The sequence below is a fragment of the Leptodactylus fuscus genome, chromosome 2 (genome assembly GCF_031893055.1).
Source record: "Leptodactylus fuscus isolate aLepFus1 chromosome 2, aLepFus1.hap2, whole genome shotgun sequence".
Classification (NCBI taxonomy): domain Eukaryota; kingdom Metazoa; phylum Chordata; class Amphibia; order Anura; family Leptodactylidae; genus Leptodactylus; species Leptodactylus fuscus.
Genome location: NC_134266.1, coordinates 14273367 through 14297654, shown reverse-complemented (window position 1 = coordinate 14297654; position 24288 = coordinate 14273367). Strand labels below are relative to the sequence as shown.

The 24288-nt window shown below is 44.2% G+C and overlaps 1 protein-coding gene across 2 annotated transcripts in view; it reads right to left on the bottom strand.

Moving 5' to 3' along the window:
* USP25 (ubiquitin specific peptidase 25) overlaps positions 1-24288 on the bottom strand; it is a 79870-nt gene that overhangs the window by 5573 nt on the left and 50009 nt on the right. Inside the window, exons 16-24 of one of the 2 annotated variants that reach the window (XM_075263445.1) lie at positions 23206-23434; positions 21063-21263; positions 20201-20340; positions 18746-18859; positions 11805-11900; positions 8416-8594; positions 2569-2647; positions 923-1002; positions 293-416 (exon numbers count right to left, since the gene is read on the bottom strand). In XM_075263445.1, the coding sequence (XP_075119546.1) occupies positions 293-416; positions 923-1002; positions 2569-2647; positions 8416-8594; positions 11805-11900; positions 18746-18859; positions 20201-20340; positions 21063-21263; positions 23206-23434 (1242 nt within the window). The remainder of the gene's footprint in view (positions 1-292; positions 417-922; positions 1003-2568; positions 2648-8415; positions 8595-11804; positions 11901-18745; positions 18860-20200; positions 20341-21062; positions 21264-23205; positions 23435-24288) is intronic. The other variant, XM_075263446.1, reaches the window with a different exon arrangement.

Below are 24288 nucleotides of genomic sequence, written 5' to 3'. Positions count from 1 at the left end.
GGGTTATATGATAGAGGGGAGAAGCTGAGCTGGCCCACACATTTGCAGTTGGCCCTGCCCATAGAAGTGAAGGTGCAATGGCCACACAGGTTCGCTACCACTCCTTTCATATGGAGCGCTCACAGGAAACCTTACAATCAATCACTTAGCCCTATGCACAATGTTATTAGGGAAACCCGCGTATTCCAGTGACTCAACCTATTTAGTGTTTTTTGACCACATTAGTTTTGGCCTAGAGATGAGGCTACACATAGGACTGATGCTTCTGATGGGGGACAGTCCATGTACTTACCAGGAAACACTCTCTCCGATAATGTGATATCAGCTCCTCGTCATGTCCTCTGTACGGGCCTCTTGAAAGAAGTTCTTTGTTGAACTGGTAGCCATAGATGAGGTACAGCAATGCTTCGACATAACTAAAAGAGAAGACACCGGATCCTCTAAGCTAAAGCGGCTTCAAGTCATCAGGTTTTGGGTTTCTAACTCACCATAATAAAGGGTTAAAATAAAAGGGATGGGCTGTTAAGCCCATGGTAACACTAAATATGTCCATTTACTTGGGTGCACCTTTAACATCAACAGGATCACCGTGACAAAAAAAAAAAATGTATGTCATGGTGCGGCACAAACAGTCCCAATAAAGAATACCTAGTGACCAATGGTCAGGAAGAGGTTAAAATCAACTTTCCCACAAGGCTACGCTGGGGTTAATACTAAAACAAAGGCGTAAATGGAGACCATGGCAGAATATCAATCTTGCGGACCTAAGTGGGAGACTCGGAGATCAGGAACTTTTGATTTTCTATTCTGGAAATTGCGTTCTCCACGTGAAACACAGGGTCAGCCGGAGATCTACGAAAAACCCTACAAAATGCGCAAACGCCAATAACGGCACGTATATTAGGAGAAGACAATATAGTACCTCTTGTTCTGAAACAATTCCAATCCGATCAGGATGAGCATGGTCGTCTCTCGGAAGGTGCGGTATTCCTTGTGCCATCTCTGTTCAAGAAGAAGTCACCAAAAATAAAAAGTTAGACAAATGGGATCCATTAACCCCTTCCCGCCAATGGCATTTTTTGATTTTCGTTTTTGACTCCCCTCCTTCTAAACCCCATAACTTTTTTTATTTCTCCGCTCCCAGAGCCATATGAGGTCTTAAATCTTTGCGGGACAAATTTTTCTTCAAGATGCCACCATTAATGATTCTGTATAATGTACTGGGAAGCTGGAAAAAAATTCAGAATGGGGTGAATTTGAAGAAAAAGCGCATTTCTGCGACTTTCTTACGGGCTTTGGTTTTACGGCGTTCACTGTGCAACTAAAATGACCTTTCCCCTGTATTCTGTGTTTCAGTACGATTCCGGGGATACCAAATTTATATGGTTTTATTTACATTTTAACCCCTAAATCTGTTAAAAAAATTTTTTTTCTAAAACTCACCATATTCTGACAGCCGTAACTTTTTTATACGTCCGTGTACGGGGATGCATAGGGCGTCTTTTTTTGCGGGGCCGGGTGTACTTTTTAGTTCTACAATTTTCGGGAAATGTTATTGCTTTGATCACTTTTTATTCTAATTTTTATCAGAATCAAAACAGTGAAAAAACAGCGATTTGGTACTTTTGACTATTTTTCCCGCTACGGCGTTTACCGTACAGGAAAAATATTTTTAAAGATTTGTAGAGTGGGCTTTTTCGGACACAGGGATACCTAACATGTATGTGTTTCACAGTATTTAACTACTTTTATATGTGTTCTAGGGAAAGCGGGGGTGATTTGAATTTTTAATACTTTTTTAAAAAATTTATATTTTTTTTACTTTTTTTTTTTTTTGCATTTATTAGACTCCCTAGGGGTCTTGAACCCCAGGGGGTCTGATCACTAATGCAATACATTACAGTGCTAATGCATTGCAAAAAAAATTCATTTCTTTTGCAGGCTGCATGGACCAGCCTGCAAAAGAAAGTGAAAGCAGACCGGCCGGGAGCCTTTACAAGGCTCCAGCTGTCATGGAAACGTGACGTCGGCCCTGGAGCATGCTCCAGGTGCCGGCGATCACTGGAAAAATGGCGGTGCCCATCCAGGAACCGATCGGAGACATTAGTGCCGGTTGTCTGCTGCACCCAGCATGCGCCGTACTAGTACGGCGGATGCCGGGAAAGAGTTAACAGAACAGACTTAGGCCTGGTTCACATCTCCGTTTGGTATTCCGTTCCAGGAGTCCGCTTCCTGAGTAACACATTAAAAAGCGGTGAGCAATGAAAGCACACGGACCCCATAGACTATAATGGGGTCCGTGTGTTTTCTGCACAGTGTCCCTACGATTTATGCAGAGAGAAAAGTACTTCCTCTCTGCATGACTCCTGCGGACACCGTGCGGAAAACATACAGACCCCATTTTAGTCTATGGGGTCCGTGTGCTTTTTAATGCGTTCGGTATTCCGTTTGTGGGGTCCCCAAGTAGACTCCCCGAATGGAATGCCGAACGCAGATGTGAACCAGGCCTTACGTCCTAGAAATCACCTTTAAGTGAAATCTACATTTCATTGGGTGACATCTACCAACCTTGTACTCTTCCATGTTAACCTCATCCGGCTTTATCAATTCAAGCTTTGCTTGGGCCACTTTCATGATGTTCCGACAACTTAAAAAAAAAAAAAAAAAAAAAGGAAAAAAAGACACGTTAAAGGGATCTATGCTTTTTCAGGACACTTTCTCCTACTTTTCAAACGACAAGGATGGTGCTGTTTCTGGGCAAAAACTATTTCCTTTTTAAAGTCTAACCTGGAATAAGTCATATTATAGGAGCAGAGACCAATTGTAGTCAGTACTGTAATAGAGATGAGTGAGTAGTATTAGATCAAAGGAAAATGTTCGTTGTTGTACCGTGTTAGCCAGTGGGTTGGAAATATAAAAAAGACACGAAAACTTGGTAATCTTCAGTAGTTGATACCTTTTTAATGGCTAACTCATAATGATGACAAATGGCTGACGTTTCGGAACGCAAAAGGCTCCTTTATCAAAGTAAATTTAAAAACATTTCTGAAGGAGCATATTTATATACAGAGCAGGCACAAAGGGTGTTAGATTTCAGGAGGGGGGGGGGGTGTTAATAATTGGTAGAGACAATGTAAACACTTACAGGTCCTTATCAGTTCACACGTTACTGTAAAAAGACATGAAACCCTGTGATGCATTAAGTCCACACTCTAGTGTCTGAAGCAGTGTCATGAACTTATACTCATGTACGCGTAGTATTAGATCAAGTAGGTATTCAATAGAATACTATGGTATTCGAAATACTCGTACTTGTTTGAAAACTACTCGCTATTTGCAGTAAAGATTCAATTCAGAACTAGCGTTGATTGGCCAAATGCTATACACTGTATAGCATTCGGCCAATCAACGCTGGTTCTGCAGCAGGCTCCTCTTTGCTAGTCGGGAGAGCTGGCAGCTTTCGGTTATGTGGGAGCTGACGTTTTCTCATAGGAATGCATTGAACAGCGTTGACTGGCCGAATGCTATACAGTGTTCAGCATTCGGCCAATCAATGCTGTTTCTGCCGGAGGCTTGTCTGTGATGAGGCGGAGCCTAAGATCGGACCACAATGGAGACTGCTGTGGTCCAATCTTAGACTCCGCCTCCTCACAGACGAGCCTCTGGCAGAACCAGCGTTGATTGGCCATTATACAGCATTCGGCCAATCAATGCTGGTCAATGCATTCCTATGAGAAAAAGTCTGCTCTCTCTTAACCACAAGATGCCAGCTCTCCTGACTAACAAGGACGAGCCTGCTGCAGAACCAGCGTTGATTGGCTGAATGCTATACAGTGTATAGCATTCGGCCAATCAATGTTGGTTCTGCAGAACAAGTAAGGGCCGGTTCACATTAGCGCTTGCCTCCCGTCCGGATATTCCCCGAATGGAATATCAGCGCAACTGCAAGCGCTGTGCAGTTAAAGCGCACAGACTCGTTATAGTCTATGGGGTCCATGCGCTTTAACTGCACAGCGCTCCTCCTAAACACTCTCCTCCTGCTACTCGTGGACTTGGTGACTCTCCTTTAGCCGAATAGTGGTTTCCCCTGAAACGAGCATTTTTCCCATAGACTATAATGGGATTCGATATTCAATCAAGTAGTCTAATATTGAGGCTCTACTCGAAACAAATATTGAATCTCAAATATTTCACTACTCGCTCATCTCTAGTACTGAATATTAGGGAGAGATCGAAAACCTCGGTCTGTTGTCCTCATTGGTTGGAAAGCTCTATGGTCTCTAAATCACTCTATGTCTAAAGTACAATAGTCGAAATGAAAATAGCGACACAGTCTACATGGAGATCTTAAGGTGGACGTTCACCTTCACACATTACTACTAACATGGCTTCTTGATCTATTACTGTATATTGAGCTTTGTTAGATACAATTAGTTTTCCGTTTACGCAGCACTCCATTGAGGGATGACACGGTATAAATGAGAGCTCTAGAAAACATAAAACACAACTCGGGTTTATCTGGATGCCGGTCACATGATGACATCAGTAATTCCTTCTCACTACCTGGCCCAGCTCTGTGCAGCGCAGTTGTTTTCATGCCGCTAGGGATTGCTGTGGGCTATATTATAATGAGCACCTCGTAATGAATGTTTTTTCCATCGTGTATGGATGAGATACTTCAGGCAGCCAATTTGCTTGCTTACATAGTGGTCAGAATGCCAAGTAGCCTTGCATCATATTCGAACCTGGAGTTTGATCTTCAATTGATTAACTATGCAAGGACAGATAATCAATTGAAGATTAGTGGAGAGCCAATGCCTGGGATCCCTGTGGATGACCTGTCTGAAGCAGCAGCAGTGTTCCCTGGGTGTCACTTTCACAATCCGTCACATGGACCGATTGCAACTCAGTCCCATTCAAGTGAATGGCCTGCAGTGCTCACGTGAAGCCTCTTATTACAGCCCAGGCGTTGTAACCCTGCTGATCTTTAATTGCTGTTCTATCCTAGTCCAGATAGTCCTCATCTGCCTAAAACATTTGCAGAGTACTGTATACTGCTAAAAAAAAAAAAAAAAGAAATGTGACGTGAGCATAGTCTCCATTCAGGTTGCTATACAATCTATCTAATACATATATAATGGGGCTTCAAAAATATATTAAAGGGAATGCATTGCCAGACCCAGCATATCACCCCAGCCCTGCAGATAGATAGGTTACTGTCACCAGACCCAGCATATCACCCCAGCCCTGCAGATAGATAGGTTACTGTCACCAGACCCAGCATATCACCCCAGCCCTGCAGATAGATAGGTTACTGTCACCAGACCCAGCATATCACCCCAGCCCTGCAGATAGATAGGTTACTGTCACCAGACCCAGCCTGTCACCCCAGCCCTGCAGATAGATAGGTTACTGTCACCAGAACCAGCATATCACCCCAGCCCAGCAGATAGATAGGTTAGTGTCACCAGAACCAGCATATCACCCCAGCCCAGCAGATAGATAGGTTACTGTCACCAGAACCAGCATATCACCCCAGCCCTGCAGATAGATAGGTTAGTGTCACCAGAACCAGCATATCACCCCAGCCCAGCAGATAGATAGGTTACTGTCACCAGACCCAGCATATCACCCCAGCCCTGCAGATAGATAGGTTAGTGTCACCAGACCCCAGTATATCACCCCAGCCCTGCAGATAGATAGGTTAGTGTCACCAGACCCCAGTATATCACCCCAGCCCTGCAGATAGATAGGTTAGTGTCACCAGACCCCAGTATATCACCCCAGCCCTGCAGATAGATAGGTTAGTGTCACCAGAACCAGCATATCACCCCAGCCCTGCAGATAGATAGGTTAGTGTCACCAGACCCCAGTATATCACCCCAGCCCTGCAGATAGATAGGTTAGTGTCACCAGACCCCAGTATATCACCCCAGCCCTGCAGATAGATAGGTTAGTGTCACCAGAACCAGCATATCACCCCAGCCCTGCAGATAGATAGGTTAGTGTCACCAGAACCAGTATATCACCCCAGCCCTGCAGATAGATAGGTTACTGTCACCAGAACCAGTATATCACCCCAGCCCACAGATAGATAGGTTACTGTCACCAGAACCAGTATATCACCCCAGCCCACAGATAGATAGGTTACTGTCACCAGACCCAGCATATCACCCCAGCCCTGCAGATAGATAGGTTAGTGTCACCAGAACCAGCATATCACCCCAGCCCTGCAGATAGATAGGTTAGTGTCACCAGACCCAGCATATCACCCCAGCCCTGCAGATAGATAGGTTACTCCCCGTAGCATAACTACACATACTGATATTTACCAAAAATAAACCTGCACCCCCGTGCCAGCCAGATTATTATTATTATTTACAAGCATGAAGTATTTGGATGTGAATTCAGAGCTTGAACGTGTGAACGATTACCAAACCGGGAAGGACGTCCACCATCGCACAATACTAGGTAGTGTGGATATTGGTGATCGGCCTTTAGGATACTGTCCAAACTACATATGGGGTTCAGTAGAGAGTCCAATCTATCCCTAATCTCTTCCATAGCTGCCCGCAGTATTTTTTATGCTACAACACCTTCATATTCTAGAAGTATCTTATATGTGAAATACCATTTTTGTGGGTCAGTGAATGACATTTCCCATTACAACAGGGCAACCTTATAGCTACTGCCCCGGCCTCATCTAAGTGACCTCATGTATCCAGTTAGTTGTGACACATCCCTATAATCCCAAAGCTGGCTCGTGAAAAAGGTCAGAAGCTGGTAGCCAAAAATACATAAGGTCACAAGCATATAGTAGGCTCAGTTCTCACTAGCAATGGACGGATTGTTAATCTTTCCATTTATTGCCAGCAAAAGAGAGAACTAGTCCCAGAAAGAACAAGGGTGAGAATCAGTAAGGACAGGTCTTCTACAGATCCAGCGGATAGTTTTTTGTGACTACATTTTTAGCCATTTCCGGAGCATATAAGTAAAATCAACAACATACGATATACATGTATTAAAGAGGTTTGCCAGGCTAAAATGTTTGATTATAGATTACTAATCAGACTCCCGACAACTGTTCTCAGCAGCTGATACAGAGAATGGAGCAGGAAGCAGACAGCAGTATTCTCTGTCTAGTGGACAGGTCAGGTACTGCCGGGTCAGCTCCTATTCACTTACAGGGATTCTACCATTAAAAACTTTTTTTTTTTTTGTAGATAAGACGCCGGAATAGCCTTTAGAAAGGCTATTCGTCTCTTGCCTTTAGATGTGATCGCCGCCGCGCCGTTCCTTAGTAATACCGTTTTTTACCGGTATGCAAATTAGTTCTCTCGCAGCGATGGGGGCGGGCCTCAGCACTGGAAATGCAATGGGGGCATCGCCACTGCTGCTCGAAACAGGCTCCAGCGACACCTCTATCTTCTGCTGGATCCTCCCCTTCTTTATTCGTCTTTCTTCGGCGTCACCTCCGACGCCTGCGCAGTTGGCTCTGCCAGTGAGACACAAGTAGAGCCGACTGCGCATGCGTACAATTGCGGCGTTGGAACTATGGCCGTGTGTATGCGCAGTCGGCTCTACTAGTGTCTCACTGGCAGAGCTAACTGCGCAAGCGTCGGAGGTGACGCCGAAGAAAGAAGGGGAGGACCCAGTAGAAGATAGAGGCGTCGCTGGAGTCTGTTTTCGAGCAGCAGTGGTGACGCCCTCATTGCATTTCCAGCGCTGGGGCCCGCCCCCATCGCTGCGAGAGAACTAATTTGCATACCAGTAAAAACGGGTATTTCTAAGGAACGGCGCAGCGGAGATCACATCTAAAAGGTAAGAGATGAATAGCCTTTCTAAAGGCTATTCCGACGTCGTTATCTACAAAAAAAGGTTTTTAATGCTAGAATCCCTTTAAATAGGAACTAAGCTGCAGTGACCTGGTTTAGCCACTATACAGAGAACAGTGCTGTCTGCTTCCTGCTCCATTCTCTGTATACAAGTTTCTGAGAACAGGTGATGGGTTGGGCAGCTGGACGTCAAGTTCTCACCAATCTGATACGGAGGACCTATCCTTAGGATAGATCAATTTTAGCCAGGAAACCTCTTTAAATATACACTACATTACAGTCAAACATCACAGACAAGCCCCCTCCCCAAAAATGGTCAGTTTAGGTTATAGGAGACCATGAGACTGAATTTGCTTATGTGGCCCCTTTTACAACACAGGTGAAAAAATCCTGCAACTCCATTCGTCCTTAGGATGGAGTCACACCACCACCGATCCTAAAGTAACGGCATATCCTAGGAGGGAAGGGGGGCATACCCCTTTAAGACTAATTTCAGCTTTAAAATGATAAAATTCTGTGTCCTCTCTAGTTGTATCGCCTTCTCTAGGGGTCTATAAAATTAATAAAAAATTTTGTTTACCGTTCATCAAAACTCAAGTTGCGATCGGCGAATTGTTCCAGGAGGGTTCTCTCGATAATCTTCTTTGGCGCCTGGCTCTGGATGAAGTAGACGATTGCATGCTGTAAGCGGTAATCCGTCTCGGGAGGTGGATCCTCTTGTGCTAATTTCAATAGCCGTGCATACTCTGTTTTGATGGCCTGAGGACAGGAAACAGAAAACAGCCAAAGTTATTTGGCAAGCGCGAAAACCCACAAACCTAGAAAGAAGAATAAACTAACACACAGCCAACATTAGAAAAATGAGAGGAAACGCAACGCAAGCCTAAACAATCCAAACACAACCCATGTAGAGAATACAGTGTATACCGCCGGATGGACTAAACAGAGGCACGGCTTACACCTTCATCTACTAGACTTTACCCGCGTCAGTCACATTATTATATTCACCTACTCCAACTCCAGTTTGGCGTCCTTCAATAGGTATCACCACGGATTCTGGCGCAGTTGAATTTTTTTTTTTTCTAGCCCCCACCGCTTCTGAGCAATCGGTGATGTTAGTTTAGGAACCCAATATACTATTTAGGTTCTCTGTCAGGTAGGCGGTCTCAGCGTGTGCGCCAGATTAGAAGCCCGCCCACCTGACAGTACAGAGCCTACTTAGTATATTGGGTGCTGAACCTGGTAGCACTGATTGCTCTGGAATGGTGGGGGCTAGAGGAATTATTTCAACTATGCTGGAATCAGTGTAGCGCTGTGTATTCCTTCAACACTGATTCCAGTATAGATGGAATAATTCCTCTAGCCCCCACCATTCCAGAGCAATCAGTGCTACCAGGTTCAGCACCCAATATACTAATTAGGCTCTGTACTGTCAGGTGGGCGGGCTGACAAGTCCTTTTTAAGGTAACGACAACTTCTACTTGACTCATGTATGAAGTATTCCCATTAAGGATAAACCAATCATACGGGAAGAAGTCATCGAGATTTATGGGAGAGTGGAACAGAGGCCTAAAGCAACCAATGAGATTCTAGCTGTGATTTTTGGCACTTCTATGGGAGAACGTGGCTCCCTCGGCCCCTATTGCCACAGTCTCTATACACTACGAGTCTATGGGATTTACGTAAGGTGCCATGTGTTTCTTCTTGAGCAGTTTGTAAAACTCAAAGACCTTATATTTTTGTAACACTGTACGTCCCTAGAGATGGGCGAACCTCCCAAAATTTGTTACGTGTTTGAGTGGGTCGGGTCCCGGCTACTCCTGAGACCTCAGAGTAGGATAATTTACCACAAGGCAGGTTGTGGCGGCCATTTTAGTTAGTCCGGGATGAATCGCTACTTGTTTGGCTTTGTTAAAAAACTGAACAATTTGGGATATTTGTGTGGGTCTGTGACAAAGTGGTTGGCCCATCTCTAATCTCTGTTAATAATGAAGGAAGCCTGTGACGAGCACAATGGAGGTGGCAGGGATGGGGTCATTAGGTGACCTTAGGAATGGTGGGAGACAAGAGGTCTGAGGAAAGAGCGGATTCTGGACCCGAAAAATGGCCTTTTCCAGTAAGATGATGGAATGGCCAAGTGATAATAGGCTTTGGCATTACACAATTGTTTAGCGTAAGCATGATCAGGCATTGCTGGGCACAAGTATTAAATACATAGAGGCAAGGTGCCCATGTCCAGGATAGTCATCTCACCTCAAGGAGATGTAAGTGCACATAATCCTTACATAACTGAGGTCATCATCTACGTAATGTTATAGGAGAAGAGGACCCTAATACTGGAAGGGTATGATCACTGACAATACACATCACACAGGACTACACTGGATAGAGTATCACACGACTTCTGGATCGGACTGCACACAAGATACATTGGCAACCTATAGCCAGACACACACATGCGGTACGGTCCAACTTTTTTAGGTAGGTCATCAAGATTTTCATCTCTGTGGTGAGATCTTTATCTTAGTCGCTTCTCAATGGATACGACCATGAATGCAGGAACTTTTTATGGTCTGGGACTTGTTACAAACCCAGCCATGATGTCGTTATTGTGGACAGGTTATCAGGCAGGGACACTACATGTATGAGAAGATAACCCGACCACAATAAGGACATCATAACTGGTTATCAGGAGGACACTACATGTATGAGAAGATAACCCGACCACAATAAGGACATCATAGCTGGTTATCAGGAGGACACTACATGTATGAGAAGATAACCCGACCACAATAAGGACATCATAGCTGGTTATCAGGAGGACACTACATGTATGAGAAGATAACCCGACCACAATAAGGACATCATGGCTGGTTATCAGGAGGACACTACATGTATGAGAAGATAACCTGACCACAATAAGGACATCATGGCTGGTTATCAGGAGGACACTACATATATGAGAAGATAACCCGACCACAATAAGGACATCATGGCTGGTTATCAGGAGGACACTACATATATGAGAAGATAACCCGACCACAATAAGGACATCATGGCTGGTTATCAGGAGGACACTACATGTATGAGAAGATAACCCGACCACAATAAGGACATCACGGCTGGTTATCAGGAGGACACTACATATATGAGAAGATAACCCAACCACAATAAGGACATCATGGCTGGGTTTATAACAAGTCCCGGACCATAGAAAGTTCCTTCATTCATGGTCATATCCATTGGCAACAGACCAAGACAAAAGGTTTCACCACTAAAATGGTTAGAGGAAATCTTCAAATCTCTGCAAATTGTTTTATTATTTATATTTGCAAAAATATTTCACTTTTAATTGCTTACAAATTTACATTTGATTATGTTCATGGGAAAATCCCTTTAAGGATAAGGCCCCACATTGCGGAGAATCAGTTTAAGCCACACCCTGCAAATGGGTACATTTCATATATAAATAGGATTTAAAGGGGGCCATGTTCTTTAGGTTGGATTATCAATATTAGACCAGTGGTGTAAAGACCCCGAGCACACTCACTGATCAGCTGCCGGGGCCAGTTCGTACTCTGAATGTTCATTTTGTAGCACCTCTTGTGACTTTCGCAGCTTTAGCCCCTTCTTCGTTTACTCTGACAACACTGGGCAACGGTTATGGCAGAGTTGTCACCTTCTCAGCTACTGGCTGCTGCCATTCCAGTTGATCTGACCAATTCAGGACTGAGACTGGTTGGTAAGGATCTGAGGCCTAACAACTAGTCTTTTCAGAGAGGTTGTCGTGCAGGACATCCCTAATAACCAGTCCAGTCCGATCTAGGACTCTGATAACGTGAGGTGTTGTCCATAGACACAAATACACATTGACTATGATTGTAAAAGCAGGAAAAAAAATGTGACAAATATTCAAGACACGAAAAACAAGAAGCCGACTGCAAATGAGAACATGATTATAGTCTGTACCTTAAAGAACCCTGCTTCGGGCCCACACCTGTCATACACATTCCTGGATTTACCTATGGCCATGATAATGCCTTGCATGTTTGGGGTCATCATGACCTGCCGCAGAGGATTCAAGGTTTTATTGATCATCATATTAGCGCAATAGATCGTAAGCATGCAAACGTAAAACAAAACCGTAATGTAGTAAAAGCAAGCGGCCGCATGCATCTACGGTGGAAGGTTTGCTTGCAATACGCCGGATCAGGTTAATGGGTGAGACGAATATGAGGTGTGACTGGGGAAATATCATGGGGGCGGCAGCAGGCAGTCACATGCAGCGCAGGCCGCAGAGCATTAACCAGTAACATGACGGACATGACTATCCAGGACGGTGAGGCCTATACATCCCCCGGCCACTGCTGATCTGTCACGATCACAAATAATAAATCAAATAATAATTAAAAAAAATAATAATAATAATTAAAATTAATAAAACCTGATTGATTTTGTTTGCAAGTGTAAAGCGTTTCCCACGCATTAGTAAAAAAAGGTTTAGCATTTCGTTCCGATTTCTAATATATGCTCATCCCCATTTTACTCCCATGCACAGATATTAGGGGGAAACAGCGGTGAGCTTGGCGTGGGGCCCCAGACATCGAACACGTCTCCTCTATATACCATGGATGGGGTCCATAATGCTACTGGACCACAACGCAAAATCTGTTACAAGGTTTGTGCCCCTTCAATGTGCCACCAAGTTATGATATATGGTAAGTGGCAAAGGATTTGTGGGTTCCCGCCCAGGTGCCCAAGTGTTATGGCACCTCTACAGTGAACTGGTGCAAACGGTAATAAATCTGGCCATCACTGACTTATTTGAAAAAAAATTTAAAAAAAAAAAATTTAACAGAATAAAACTGGTGTACAAGGCACAATAAAGTGGCCCGTGTGTCCTACAGAATTAGGTCTGGTACGCCATAGGTGGCTGTTTTTGGTCATACAAGGAATGACAAGTCCTAAAAGTTGTGTGCGAATCAGATTTTTGTGCAAAGATTTGCAACTTTTTGTTTTGCCCCATCAGGGGTGAAAGAGGAGGGGCTTATGAAAACCTTGCCCAGTGTAGATCGTTAGAGCAATGGGTTGCAATTCTGACAACCAAATTTTGTTAACCGTGCTATAGGTAATAGATGACAACCTTCCATAAAGCAGCATTGTAAATGGGTTATATTAGAAAGCATGGCCACTCCAGTATATTCTAGTAATAGTGACATGAATTCTGGAGTTCCCCTTTAAAAGTCATATTTAGCCGTTTTGTTCCATTTCTGAGGGGAGGTGGGGGGCACAGTTGGCCGCCAATGGTATTAAATATAAGAAGGGTCTGGTACTGCATTGTGATTTCACATCAGCTACAGATTTTCCTTTTCACCAGCCATCACAATGTCTATTATTTTTGTGTCAAATGGTCACAAAGATAATTTAGAAAAATGTCAATTTTTTTTCAAAAAGTTTCAAATATTTTTTACATCTTCCGTAGACACCCTGCAATGGCTATATATGTGATCTGTCCTACTAATAAGTTTGTGTGTTTGGTTGTTTGTTCCTAAATCATGCAAAAACGGCTGAACGGATTTGAATGAAGTTTGGCACACAGATAGATTGTAACCTCAAGTAAAACATACTACTTTTTATCCCGGTAAATGACATGGCTTCCCGACGGTTATGAATTTATGTTCACATATTATATTACACTGTTCTTGCAGCAGCCGTATCTCAGGTCTGTTATCGCTCTCTGTGTAAACACTCAACTAACCCTCTGTGGATTGTCTACATACATTTGTATATTATCTGATCTGCTCCAGGCAGTGCAGACAAACTGACATGGGCAAAAACCTTTAATCCAAATTGGCAATTTGTCAATTTTAAACATGCCTGGGAAAAGAATATCTAATTTGTCAAAAACAACGAGAGCTATGAAGGAAGCCAGAAGTCACAGAGTTCTCCAGAAGCGGAGCTGAGGGGGATCATTGACGCCAACAACACATGAATTATATGGCGTCGCAGCAAGCTGCTCAAATGCCACAACAATCATGGGCACAGTGCAAGGAGCAAGTTCAGCGGCAGGCCAGCTTGAAAGTTGCCGAATCACCATTGCCGGATCATCAGCACCAACAACACGCTCATTATATGGTGTCCCGGAGCAGACAAGCCATCGACAGCAGCAATTTGCTGAATATAGGCGGATTATCTACACCAGTGGTGCCCAATACTTCGATCGCGATCTACCGGTCGATCGCGTGACATTTTTAATTTTTTTATTTTTTTACTTTTTTTTGAACCAGCGCAGGAAAGCTGCCGCTCTCCTTGCACTGGTTCAGTCATCTTCCTTTCAATGTAGGCAGCGTCATCATGCCGCCTACGCTGATAAGCAAATGTCTGCCAGGAGAGAAGGATGTGGCGGCGGAAGCGGGAGCAGTATCAAGGTCAGTAAGTAGGAGAACTTTATGTTTGTTTGTTTTAGAATAGGCCGCTACCTGCTGAAGTATTCCCAGCACGTAGCGGCCTATTTCTCAACCTCCCCAGACCTGTTCACTGCCGCCCCCGCTTCCCCTTGTACTATAGGCCGCGGCGGGCAGTAGTGAATAGGCCCGGGCCAGGCCGCGATCCCACTACCGCTATTATATTCCCCCCCCCCAGTATAATAATCGGAGCCCCAGGGGAGGTAAGAGAACATAATAAACAATGTTACTTACCTCTCCGGGATCTGATGTCAATCTGACAATGCTGCGGCCCAGGTCCCCACCCACAGGCCACGCCCACAAGAAGTGGGTAGTAGATCTTTTGACTGGGTCATTTTTTAAGTAGCTCGCATGCGGAAAAACGCAGATGTGAACCAGACCTACCAAAGATAGCTTTAACACATTAACAGTCACATTAAAATTGCAAAGGCCCTCCGAAAGTATCACACTATCAAATTTTGAATCTATGGCTCAAAAAAATATTACTGACAAACAACGGCAATGCCTTGTGTACATTTTAACCCTTTACTGACCTAACATTTATCCTTATCTGAATTCCCGCTTTTTACATTTTATTTCAATGCAGCTTTATGAGACCTTGTATTTTGTAGGTATATAAGACCTTTAGATCGCTTTTTTGAGAGGTGAGATGAACAGAAATCATCAATTTTGCCGACTTTTAAGGTTTATGGAGTTTATCGAGTGAATGAACTCATTTTAGGGATTGTTAAGGCGGTGGTGATAATTAGGTGTTTTTTTTCCCCCCATGAACAAGATAGAAGAAACTCCATTGTTACTTATAAAAATTACTTTGGTGACGTCGTCAGCATTGACCAAAGCATATAAGGGGTTAAATGGCAAGTATGCTTCGGATTGGCTAGGAGTGGATTGAGCAGTATAAGAACTTCCTAGATATTTCCTATTCCCTTTGAAGCAATTCTTGGCTTTAAAGAGGCTCTATCAGTAAAATTATGCTGTATGAGCCCCACATACACGTGAATAGCCTTTAAAAAGGCGTAGGTGCCATTTTTGTTGTAGTTCTAAGTACCACTTAGAACTACGTGAGCGTTCTGAGCATGTGCAGTCTGCTCGTGAACTTCTTCATTCCGGAAGAAAAGAAGATGAAGGCGGGGAAAAGTGAGGACAGGAGGGCGTCACTGGAAGAAGAAAGAAGAGGAAGGCGGGACAGCAAGATGACGTTGGACCGTGGAGAACCGCCCACAATAGGTATGATTTACAATTATGTTTTTATATTAAAACGGGGGGAGGGTTTAAAATAATATTTACAGTGCCTGAATAGCCTTTTTAAAGGCTATTCACGCACATGTGGGGCTCATACAGCATCATTTTGCTGATAGAGCCCCTTTAACTCAAAAGACTGCAGCAAAATCTGCAATAAAAACAGCTGCGTTTCTGCAAGGTCAGGCTTCAGCCTTACAATGGTTAAAGTGAGAGTGCGAGTATATGCAACTTCATTTTAACCAGCGATATCTGCAAACCCAGATACGTCCTTGGCGGTTTTGGAATCAGAGCGGTTTAAAGTGACTGCCATCTCTGCAATCTCCCTGGACGTGTCCTGCGCGGGGTAAACTGGAATACACTTTAGCAGGGTTCGTACAGAGTTCGTACAGAACTATTGGGGGTGGTAATAGGATGTAGATACCAATGGGAATGGTGTTTGGAGCTACAGAATTTCCCTATAACAAGTCTTCATGAGGTCAGAGTGCAGGAAATGAAGATCTATAATGGGGTTACTAGAGCTGAGAAGCGGCAGAGTTTAAGCCTTTACATCCTGAATGTCGATGTATGCTGACCCACGGGGCCGGGTCTCATCGATCTCCTTTTAGAAGAACAGTAATACAAAATAGTTGTAATGCATTCAACTCCCCCTTACACATGCATGCTTGGTTCCCTTTTTTTTTTTTTTTAACCCCCTAACATGCACCAAAAATCCATTAAGCTGCCTTCACACAGTTTTTGCAACCCAAAACTCCAGGATTGCATTTTTTATAGTTCTTTTTTTGTGCGCTTTCCAACCATTGGTGTATTTTGTTCACACAGCATTTTTAATAAATTCTGTAACGGAAAACAAAAGTAACATTGAAAAAGCCTGCAAACCAGAACAAAAAAAAACGAAAAAAAAACACCTCATAATGCAAATAAATAAGAATAAAAAATGTTATGAAATAAAAATATAAGCAAAGAAAAATGCTATGTACAGTGCCTACAAGTAGTATTCAACCCCCTGCAGATTTAGCAGGTTTACACATTCGGAATTAACTTGGCATTGTGACATTTGGACTGTGGGTCACCCTGGAAGTGTGAAATGCACTGCAGCAAAAAAGAATGTTATTTCTTTGTTTAATATTTTTTTAAATTGTGAAAAGTTTATTCAGAGGGTCATTTATTATTCAACCCCTCAAACCACCAGAATTCTGTTTGGTTAGAAGTAGTTCAGGCACAAAGAACAATGAGCTTCACATGTTTGGATTAATTCTCTCTTTTTCCAGCCTTTTCTGACTATTTAAGACCCTCCCCAAACTTGTGAACAGCACTCATACATGGTCAACATGGGAAAGACAAAGGAGCATTCCAAGGCCATCAGAGACAAGATCGTGGAGGGTCACAAGGCTGGCAAGGGGTACAAAACCCTTTCCAAGGAGTTGGACCTACCTGTCTCCACTGTTGGGAGCATCATCCGGAAGTGGCAGGCTTATGGAACTACTGTTAGCCTTCAACGGCCTGGACAGCCTTTGAAAATTTCCTCCCGTGCCGAGGCCAGGCTTGTCCGAAGAGTCAAGGCTAACCCAAGGACAACAAGGAAGGAGCTCCGGGAAGATCTCATGGCAGTGGGGACATTGGTTTCAGTCAATACCATAAGTAATGTACTCCACCGCAATGGTCTCCGTTCCAGACGAGCCCGTAAGGTACCTTTACTTTCAAAGCGTCATGTCAAGGCTCGTCTACAGTTTGCTCATGATCACTTGGAGGACTCAGACAGACTGGTTCAAGGTTCTCTGGTCTGATGAGACCAAGATCGAGATCTTTGGTGCCAACCACACACGTGACGTTTGGAGACTGGATGGCACTGCATATGACCCCAAGAATACCATCCCTACAGTCAAGCATGGTGGTGGCAGCATCATGCTGTGGGGCTGATTCTCAGCCAAGGGGCCTGGCCATCTGGTCCGCATCCATGGGAAGATGGATAGCACGGCCTACCTGGAGATTTTGGCCAAGAACCTCCGCTCCTCCATCAAGGATCTTAAGATGGGTCGTCATTTCATCTTTCAACAAGACAACGACCCAAAGCACACAGCCAAGAAAACCAAGGCCTGGTTCAAGAGGGAAAAAATCAAGCTGTTGCAGTGGCCTAGTCAGTCTCCTGACCTTAACCCAATTGAAAACTGGAAGGAGCTCAAGATTAAAGTCCACATGAGACACCCAAAGAACCTAGATAACTTGGAGAAGATCTGCATGGAGGAGTGGGCCAAGATAACTCCAGAGACCTGTGCCGGCCTGATCAGGTCTTATAAAAGACGATTATTAGCTGTAATTGCAAACAAGGGTTATTCCAAAAAATATTAAACCTAGGGGTTGAATAATAATTGACCCACACTTTTATGTTTAAAATTTATTAAAATTTAACTGAGCAACATAACTTTTTGGTTTGTAAGATTTATGCATCTGTTAATAAATCCTGCTCTTGTTTGAAGGCTCTAACTTATTTGCATCTTATCAAACCTGCTAAATCTGCAGGGGGTTGAATACTACTTGTAGGCACTGTACGTATGTATGTATATAGGGATTCTCATATACTATAACAACTGGACAAAGTGTTTTGCTAAAAAAAAAAAAATTGCACAAAAGAAAGAACGAAATGCATGTGTGAAATCCTCCTCATACATTAGATGTTCCGGCAGGCTGATTCTAAGAAAATCAGTCACTTTGGCTGAATCCTTGCCTACATGACATGTTCCCCTCATACAGGATGAACATCGGAAACCCAAACACATTTACAGAAACCTTAAGTTTTGCAACCTAATGTACAGTGGATACCAAAGTTTTTTTTTTTTTTCTTGGGGTGGGGTGGGGGGAATCGGGTGAGGGCGCTGAGAGACAAACTGGTTATTGCACTGTTGTCCTCTTGCACAGGTAGTAAAATGAGGGGGGGGGGGGGGGGGGACATGTTAATCATCATCATCCCAAGCAGAATCAAGTGTACTATTTGGCATGAAGCATGCATACTGACTTCTCCCTAGCACCCATATGAGCAACGCCTGATGATTCGCAGACGCCAGTGCTAGATTAGTTGAGATTTGGTTGGCATGCCACAGTGGAACAGTGAGTCAGGCAGCAAAACAAAAAAGAAAGCGCCAAGGGGGGAGGGAAGAGATGGCACAAAGGGGCGCTCAGCAGCCAAAATAAAAAACAAAAAAATGGTACCTCATCGTCATAACCCCCCTCCTCTGACTCAATAACAAAAGTCCCTATGTGAGGGATCGCCACCTCCACAACTCGCTGGCTAGGAGCTGTTGGGACTGGGGTGTTATCAGTGGGCTGCAGAGAAAGAGATTATGGGAATACAAAGTTAGCTAGGAGAACATGTTAGCGGCACACCCATCCCATAATACATCTATAGACTCAGCTGTAGGACAGATTGGATACAATTGATGAGATCGCATCTTATAGATTTCTTTACGAATTTAACAATATCTTACCAAAGGCTAAGACTGTTGCTTCCAGAAACAGCGCCAGTGTTGTCCATGGGGTGAGCCCGGTATGTCCCCCTTTAATTGTAAGTAGCTGAGCTGCAATACCAAACTCCTCCTATGGACAACAGTGGCGCCGTTTGCTTTTCTCATCAGGTGTTGCAATAAAGCCCCCTATGGGCCAGGAGAAGCCATGACGGGGGGAAAAATGGCCCCTATGTTCTAAGTGTCAATGAAGGTCCCAGAGGTTACATCTGGGAACGTTCAGACAGCAGTGCAGGCCCAGGTAATGCGGCCTGTGTGACCGTAAATTTCCTGGACCGACCGCGGCCCATCTGAACCAAACTCACCGCATGACAATGGATGCTGCGAATTGTAGCTCGACTGCGGGTCCACGGCCCTGTACTTACTGCATTTTTATGTATGACTATATAAGAATCATTTTATGACTTTTTTTTTTTTTAATCCACATAATTCTACTCCATCCAAAACCTAAAATGTAGAATAATGGGGTGAGAAAAAAAACAAAAACACAAAAAATGTACAATGAGGATCGCCATTTTTCTTCCATGTCCCGTTATAGCACATTGACAACAGATCCATAAGTACAGCGGCTCAAACAACTCCCTATAGCTCAGCTTTGTGGACCATTGTGAGTTTGGGGTAAAATGGCCTATTGGGCCATCCGTAGTCTCACAAGAATTTCCAGGTTCTGAGCAAACCATTTTTATTAGGCAGGGGACAAAGAAGTACTTTAAGGTGGATCAGTCGCCTCTCCTGACTTGTCCGTTTCAGGAAATATTCGTATTCTCCATATAACAACAACTCTGGAGAACCTTTTCTTACGGCTGGGAGTCGCACCATTCCCACGTTACGCCTCTTCAAAAAACGTATCAATAAAGTAACAACTGGGTGTTAGCATTCATAAAAGGGGTGTGTCTACACAAAGTCACGCAGGGTGCAGAGACACGCCCCCCAACTGGTAACACCCGGGTCCATCATCTTCATAGCAGAGGAATAACAGGGGACCAATACGGTATCACAATTATTTTCTACAATGGACACGTCCGGGGAGGGGACTGATCCTCCTGGTGCAAAAGTTATAGACGGGTCAACAGCTTGTCAAGAGACATGGGTGCAATGTAAATATAGGAACATGACGGGAGGATGAAGGTCATCTAAATCTAACCATTTGCAGGACAGCCTCTGGACCTTTGTCGTCGGACTCGGTGACGGCCTGAGTGATTGCACTAGTGGTCTCTTCTTTTATCTCGGAGGACAGCTCGGCTCTCGTGGGTTGCTCCATATACTCCGGGTCTTTCAATGGAGCTGGAGGGAGACACGAAGATAACATGAATGGTAAGTTATAACGAGTGTAGGGGCTGGAGCATAAGAAAGTTGTTAAAGGGAGTGTCACCAGACCCAGTATATCACCCCAGCCCTGCAGATAGATAGGTTAGTGTCACCAGAACCAGCATATCACCCCAGCCCTGCAGATAGATAGGTTACTGTCACCAGAACCAGTATATCACCCCAGCCCTGCAGATAGATAGGTTACTGTCACCAGAACCAGCATATCACCCCAGCCCTGCAGATAGATAGGTTAGTGTCACCAGAACCAGTATATCACCCCAGCCCTGCAGATAGATAGGTTACTGTCACCAGAACCAGTATATCACCCCAGCCCTGCAGATAGATAGGTTAGTGTCACCAGAACCAGCATATCACCCCAGCCCTGCAGATAGATAGGTTAGTGTCACCAGAACCAGCATATCACCCCAGCCCTGCAGATAGATAGGTTAGTGTCACCAGAACCAGTATATCACCCCAGCCCTGCAGATAAATAGGTTACTGTCACCAGACCCCAGTATATCACCCCAGCCCTGCAGATAGATAGGTTAGTGTCACCAGAACCAGCATATCACCCCAGCACTGCAGATAGATAGGTTACAGTCACCAGAACCAGTATATCACCCCAGCCCTGCAGATAGATAGGTTATAGTGGCCAAATGTAATAGATTTTTCTAAAATTAATACGGTCTTTACTATACCAGGAACTGAAGATGGAGTAGGCTTTAAGGTTTTCTGTGCCAGCAGCATCTTCTCTTGTTCAGCTTTCCGCAGCTGCTCCTTGTCCCACTCTTCAAGCTCCTTCTCAAACCTTCTGTTGTCTTCCTTCACAAATTCCTTTAAATCAGAGGGCAAGGTGTCCATCCCAGTAAGTACCTGACCCGTCTCCTTATCGTACTCCTCTAGAATGACAGAAAAGATTACATGAATGGAGCGCTATGTAATGGTAAAACCATCCGCAACAACTTCAATGGAAGTGAAACCAGGAACGCTCTACTACATACTACACAATCCATCACTGAACGCAGAGCTGGAAGAAATCAACAGATGTACAACTCAGTCCACATCCAATGAATACTGCAATACCAGGCAAAGCCTAATGACCAGAGAGGCGCTGTCCTCTAAGTCATGGGCATATGTATATAAAATTGGCTACTGTAAATATGAATGCCACAATGACAGCAAGTGTGTGATCCAGGCCTGAGGACATTTATGCCAACTTCCCTGGCATTTCACCAACATTCGCTTTTTTTCGGCAATAAAGCAGAATTTCTGTACTGTGTGTACGTCTCGTATCAATATAATTCTTTTTGATTTTTGCCCAAAGGAGAACATCCATCTCGCAGAATGTCACACGCAAAAAAATTGCTGGAATGTCAATTTGTGTTATGTTCTTCGGTTTGTACCCCACCCGGGGGTCTCACAGTGTTTGTGACAACATGAGAAATGTTCTGTGGATTTACAATGGTAAGGGCTGAATGATAACAAATAGAGGGTCTGACACTGTCTGGGATTTGGCTTAACCCCTTGTCACCTGCAATAAACCCAGCACTTCTATTGTAGCCGTTGTGCGGGAAGCTTCGGATGATGACGCCATAGAAATTTACTGATGGCAGAGAAGAAGTTACCTGTCCTGCATGTAGAAAAGAACATGCACGTCGGGAGTTTTCACAACCATAGTTCTCTAGATCTCGCGACGGTAGATAGATGAACTAGCAAACAAACCGGGGCCCGGGATCTTGACCATGTAGAGTCCGCCTCCGGTCAGTTGTGAGGCTACAGTATGGACGTCTTCTGCGGTCTTATTATAATATCCTTATTACAAAGTGTCTTATTTTCACCTGTACTTTTAGGTTTCATAACCAGAGGTACTTTTTATGTTTAAATGCACATGTAGCATAAATCCTACAGAGCCCCGTACTATTATAAGGATGGATTTGTCCAACCTCCACAGTGCAGGTAACTAGCAGTAGACACAGGAGGAGGTGTAGCAACTTGGGGGGACTGCGTGCCGGTTCCGATCACATAACCGGGGTTCAGAACCAGGTCAGAAACTTTGGGTTCATCACACACAAAAACAGAGGAATTAAAGGGATCCTATCAGTCAGACACACTTTTTTTTTTTTTTTTTTTTTTAAGAAAGGCTATTCCACTCCTACCTTTCCTCGTCTTCTTCGCGCCACTGTTCGCCTACAATCCTGATTCTTGTTGGTATGCAAATGAGCTCTCTCGCAGCACTGGAGGCGGGCCCCAGCACTCAGACAGCACTGGGGGTGTCCCCATTGCTGCGAGAGAATTCTCTCCAGCGCCGCCTCCATCTCAGTCAGCAGCGTCCTCTTCAGTGTCTTCTTCCGGCGGTGGCTTGTAACTTCTAGGCCTCGGGCAGAGCAGACTGCGCATGCCCACAGCCCACGAGAAAATGGCCGCTTACAATACTGTGCAAGGCCCGAGGCCTAGAATTTACAAGCCACCGCCGGAAGAAGACGCTGAAGAGGACACTGCTGATGAAGATGGAGGCGGTGCTGGAGAGAGTTCTCTTGCAGCATTGGGGACGCCCCCAGTGCTGTCTGAGCGCTGGGGCCCGCTCCCAGTGCTGTGAGAGAGCTAATTTGCATACCGACAAGAACCTAGATATCTACGGAACGGCGGTGCGGAGAATAGCCTTTCTTAAGGCTATTCCGACGTGGTACCTATAAAAAAAAAAAAAAAAAAAAAAAAAAAAAGTGTGTCCGACTTATAAAAGCCCTTTGAGTATTGAAACGTCTTAGAGAATGACACCATGTGCCTCGCCAGGTCACACTAGTCTTCATTTACATATCCTTATGGGTCATACACTACAATTACCTTGTATCAAATACTGTTCGCCATCATTGATGTACATCAGACAATAGGCACTGGCATTTCGGTAACCGCCAAAGGAATCCCGCTCCAGCTCTTCCCATGATGATTTAGTCACAGAGATGTCATTGTATTTCATCCAGCGCTTTTCGTTGTGATCGAATATATAGGCCCAGTAATGACCTGCATTTGCTTGTCCTTCGTGCACCAACACCGCATGTAACCGGTACGGGACCTCAAAAGATTAAAAAATAAAAAAAAAATTATTCATTTTGATTTGAAAGATTTATCACCGATACACAGAAGCAGCGACAGGATCCGAGAAAACCATTACATGGTGAATACGAATTCACTACCACCAACCTTGAGACTGACGTATCCAAGCACCAAAGTACCCTTAACCATCCGCATCCTTTCAAAAGGTGGCGCTCCACCGATTCTGCCACAGGTGGAATTTTTTTTCTAGCCCATACCGTTCCAATTATTCTAATTCTAATTAGGCTCTCCACTGTCTGGTGGGCGGTCCTGGGCCACTTCCAGTAGAACCTAATTAGCATATTGGAGCTGAAAATAACATCAACGATTGCTTAAGAATGGCAGGGGCTAGAAAAAAAATTCCAATTTGTGGCGGAATCAGTGCCAAAGCGCCACCTTTGAAGGGTGCGGAGAGCTGAAGGTGGTCACACTGTCAAACCCGCTGTGTGCCCTATGTAGTAGGCTATATTCACATCTGCACTCCAACATCCATGAGGAGCCCCATAAATCACAAAACAAAAAAGTCCTGCCAATAGGACTTTTTAAGCCGGTAAAATGATCGACGCAACAGATACCCGAGACACTCCCATTAAAGTCAGTGGGACAGCCTTAAAGGGGTTGTCCAGGACTTGATGTTAATGGATACTGATTGGTTGGGGTCCAATGCCCAAAACTCGACCTGATTAGGTGTTTCAGCTGCCAGTGTGAAGGTAATAATCATGTAATGTATGAAAAACATTGTTATTCTTAAAAGCTGAATGCTAGATATACCGTATTTTTCGGACTATAAGACGCACTTTTTCCCCCCCAAATTTTGGGGGAAAAGAAGGGTGC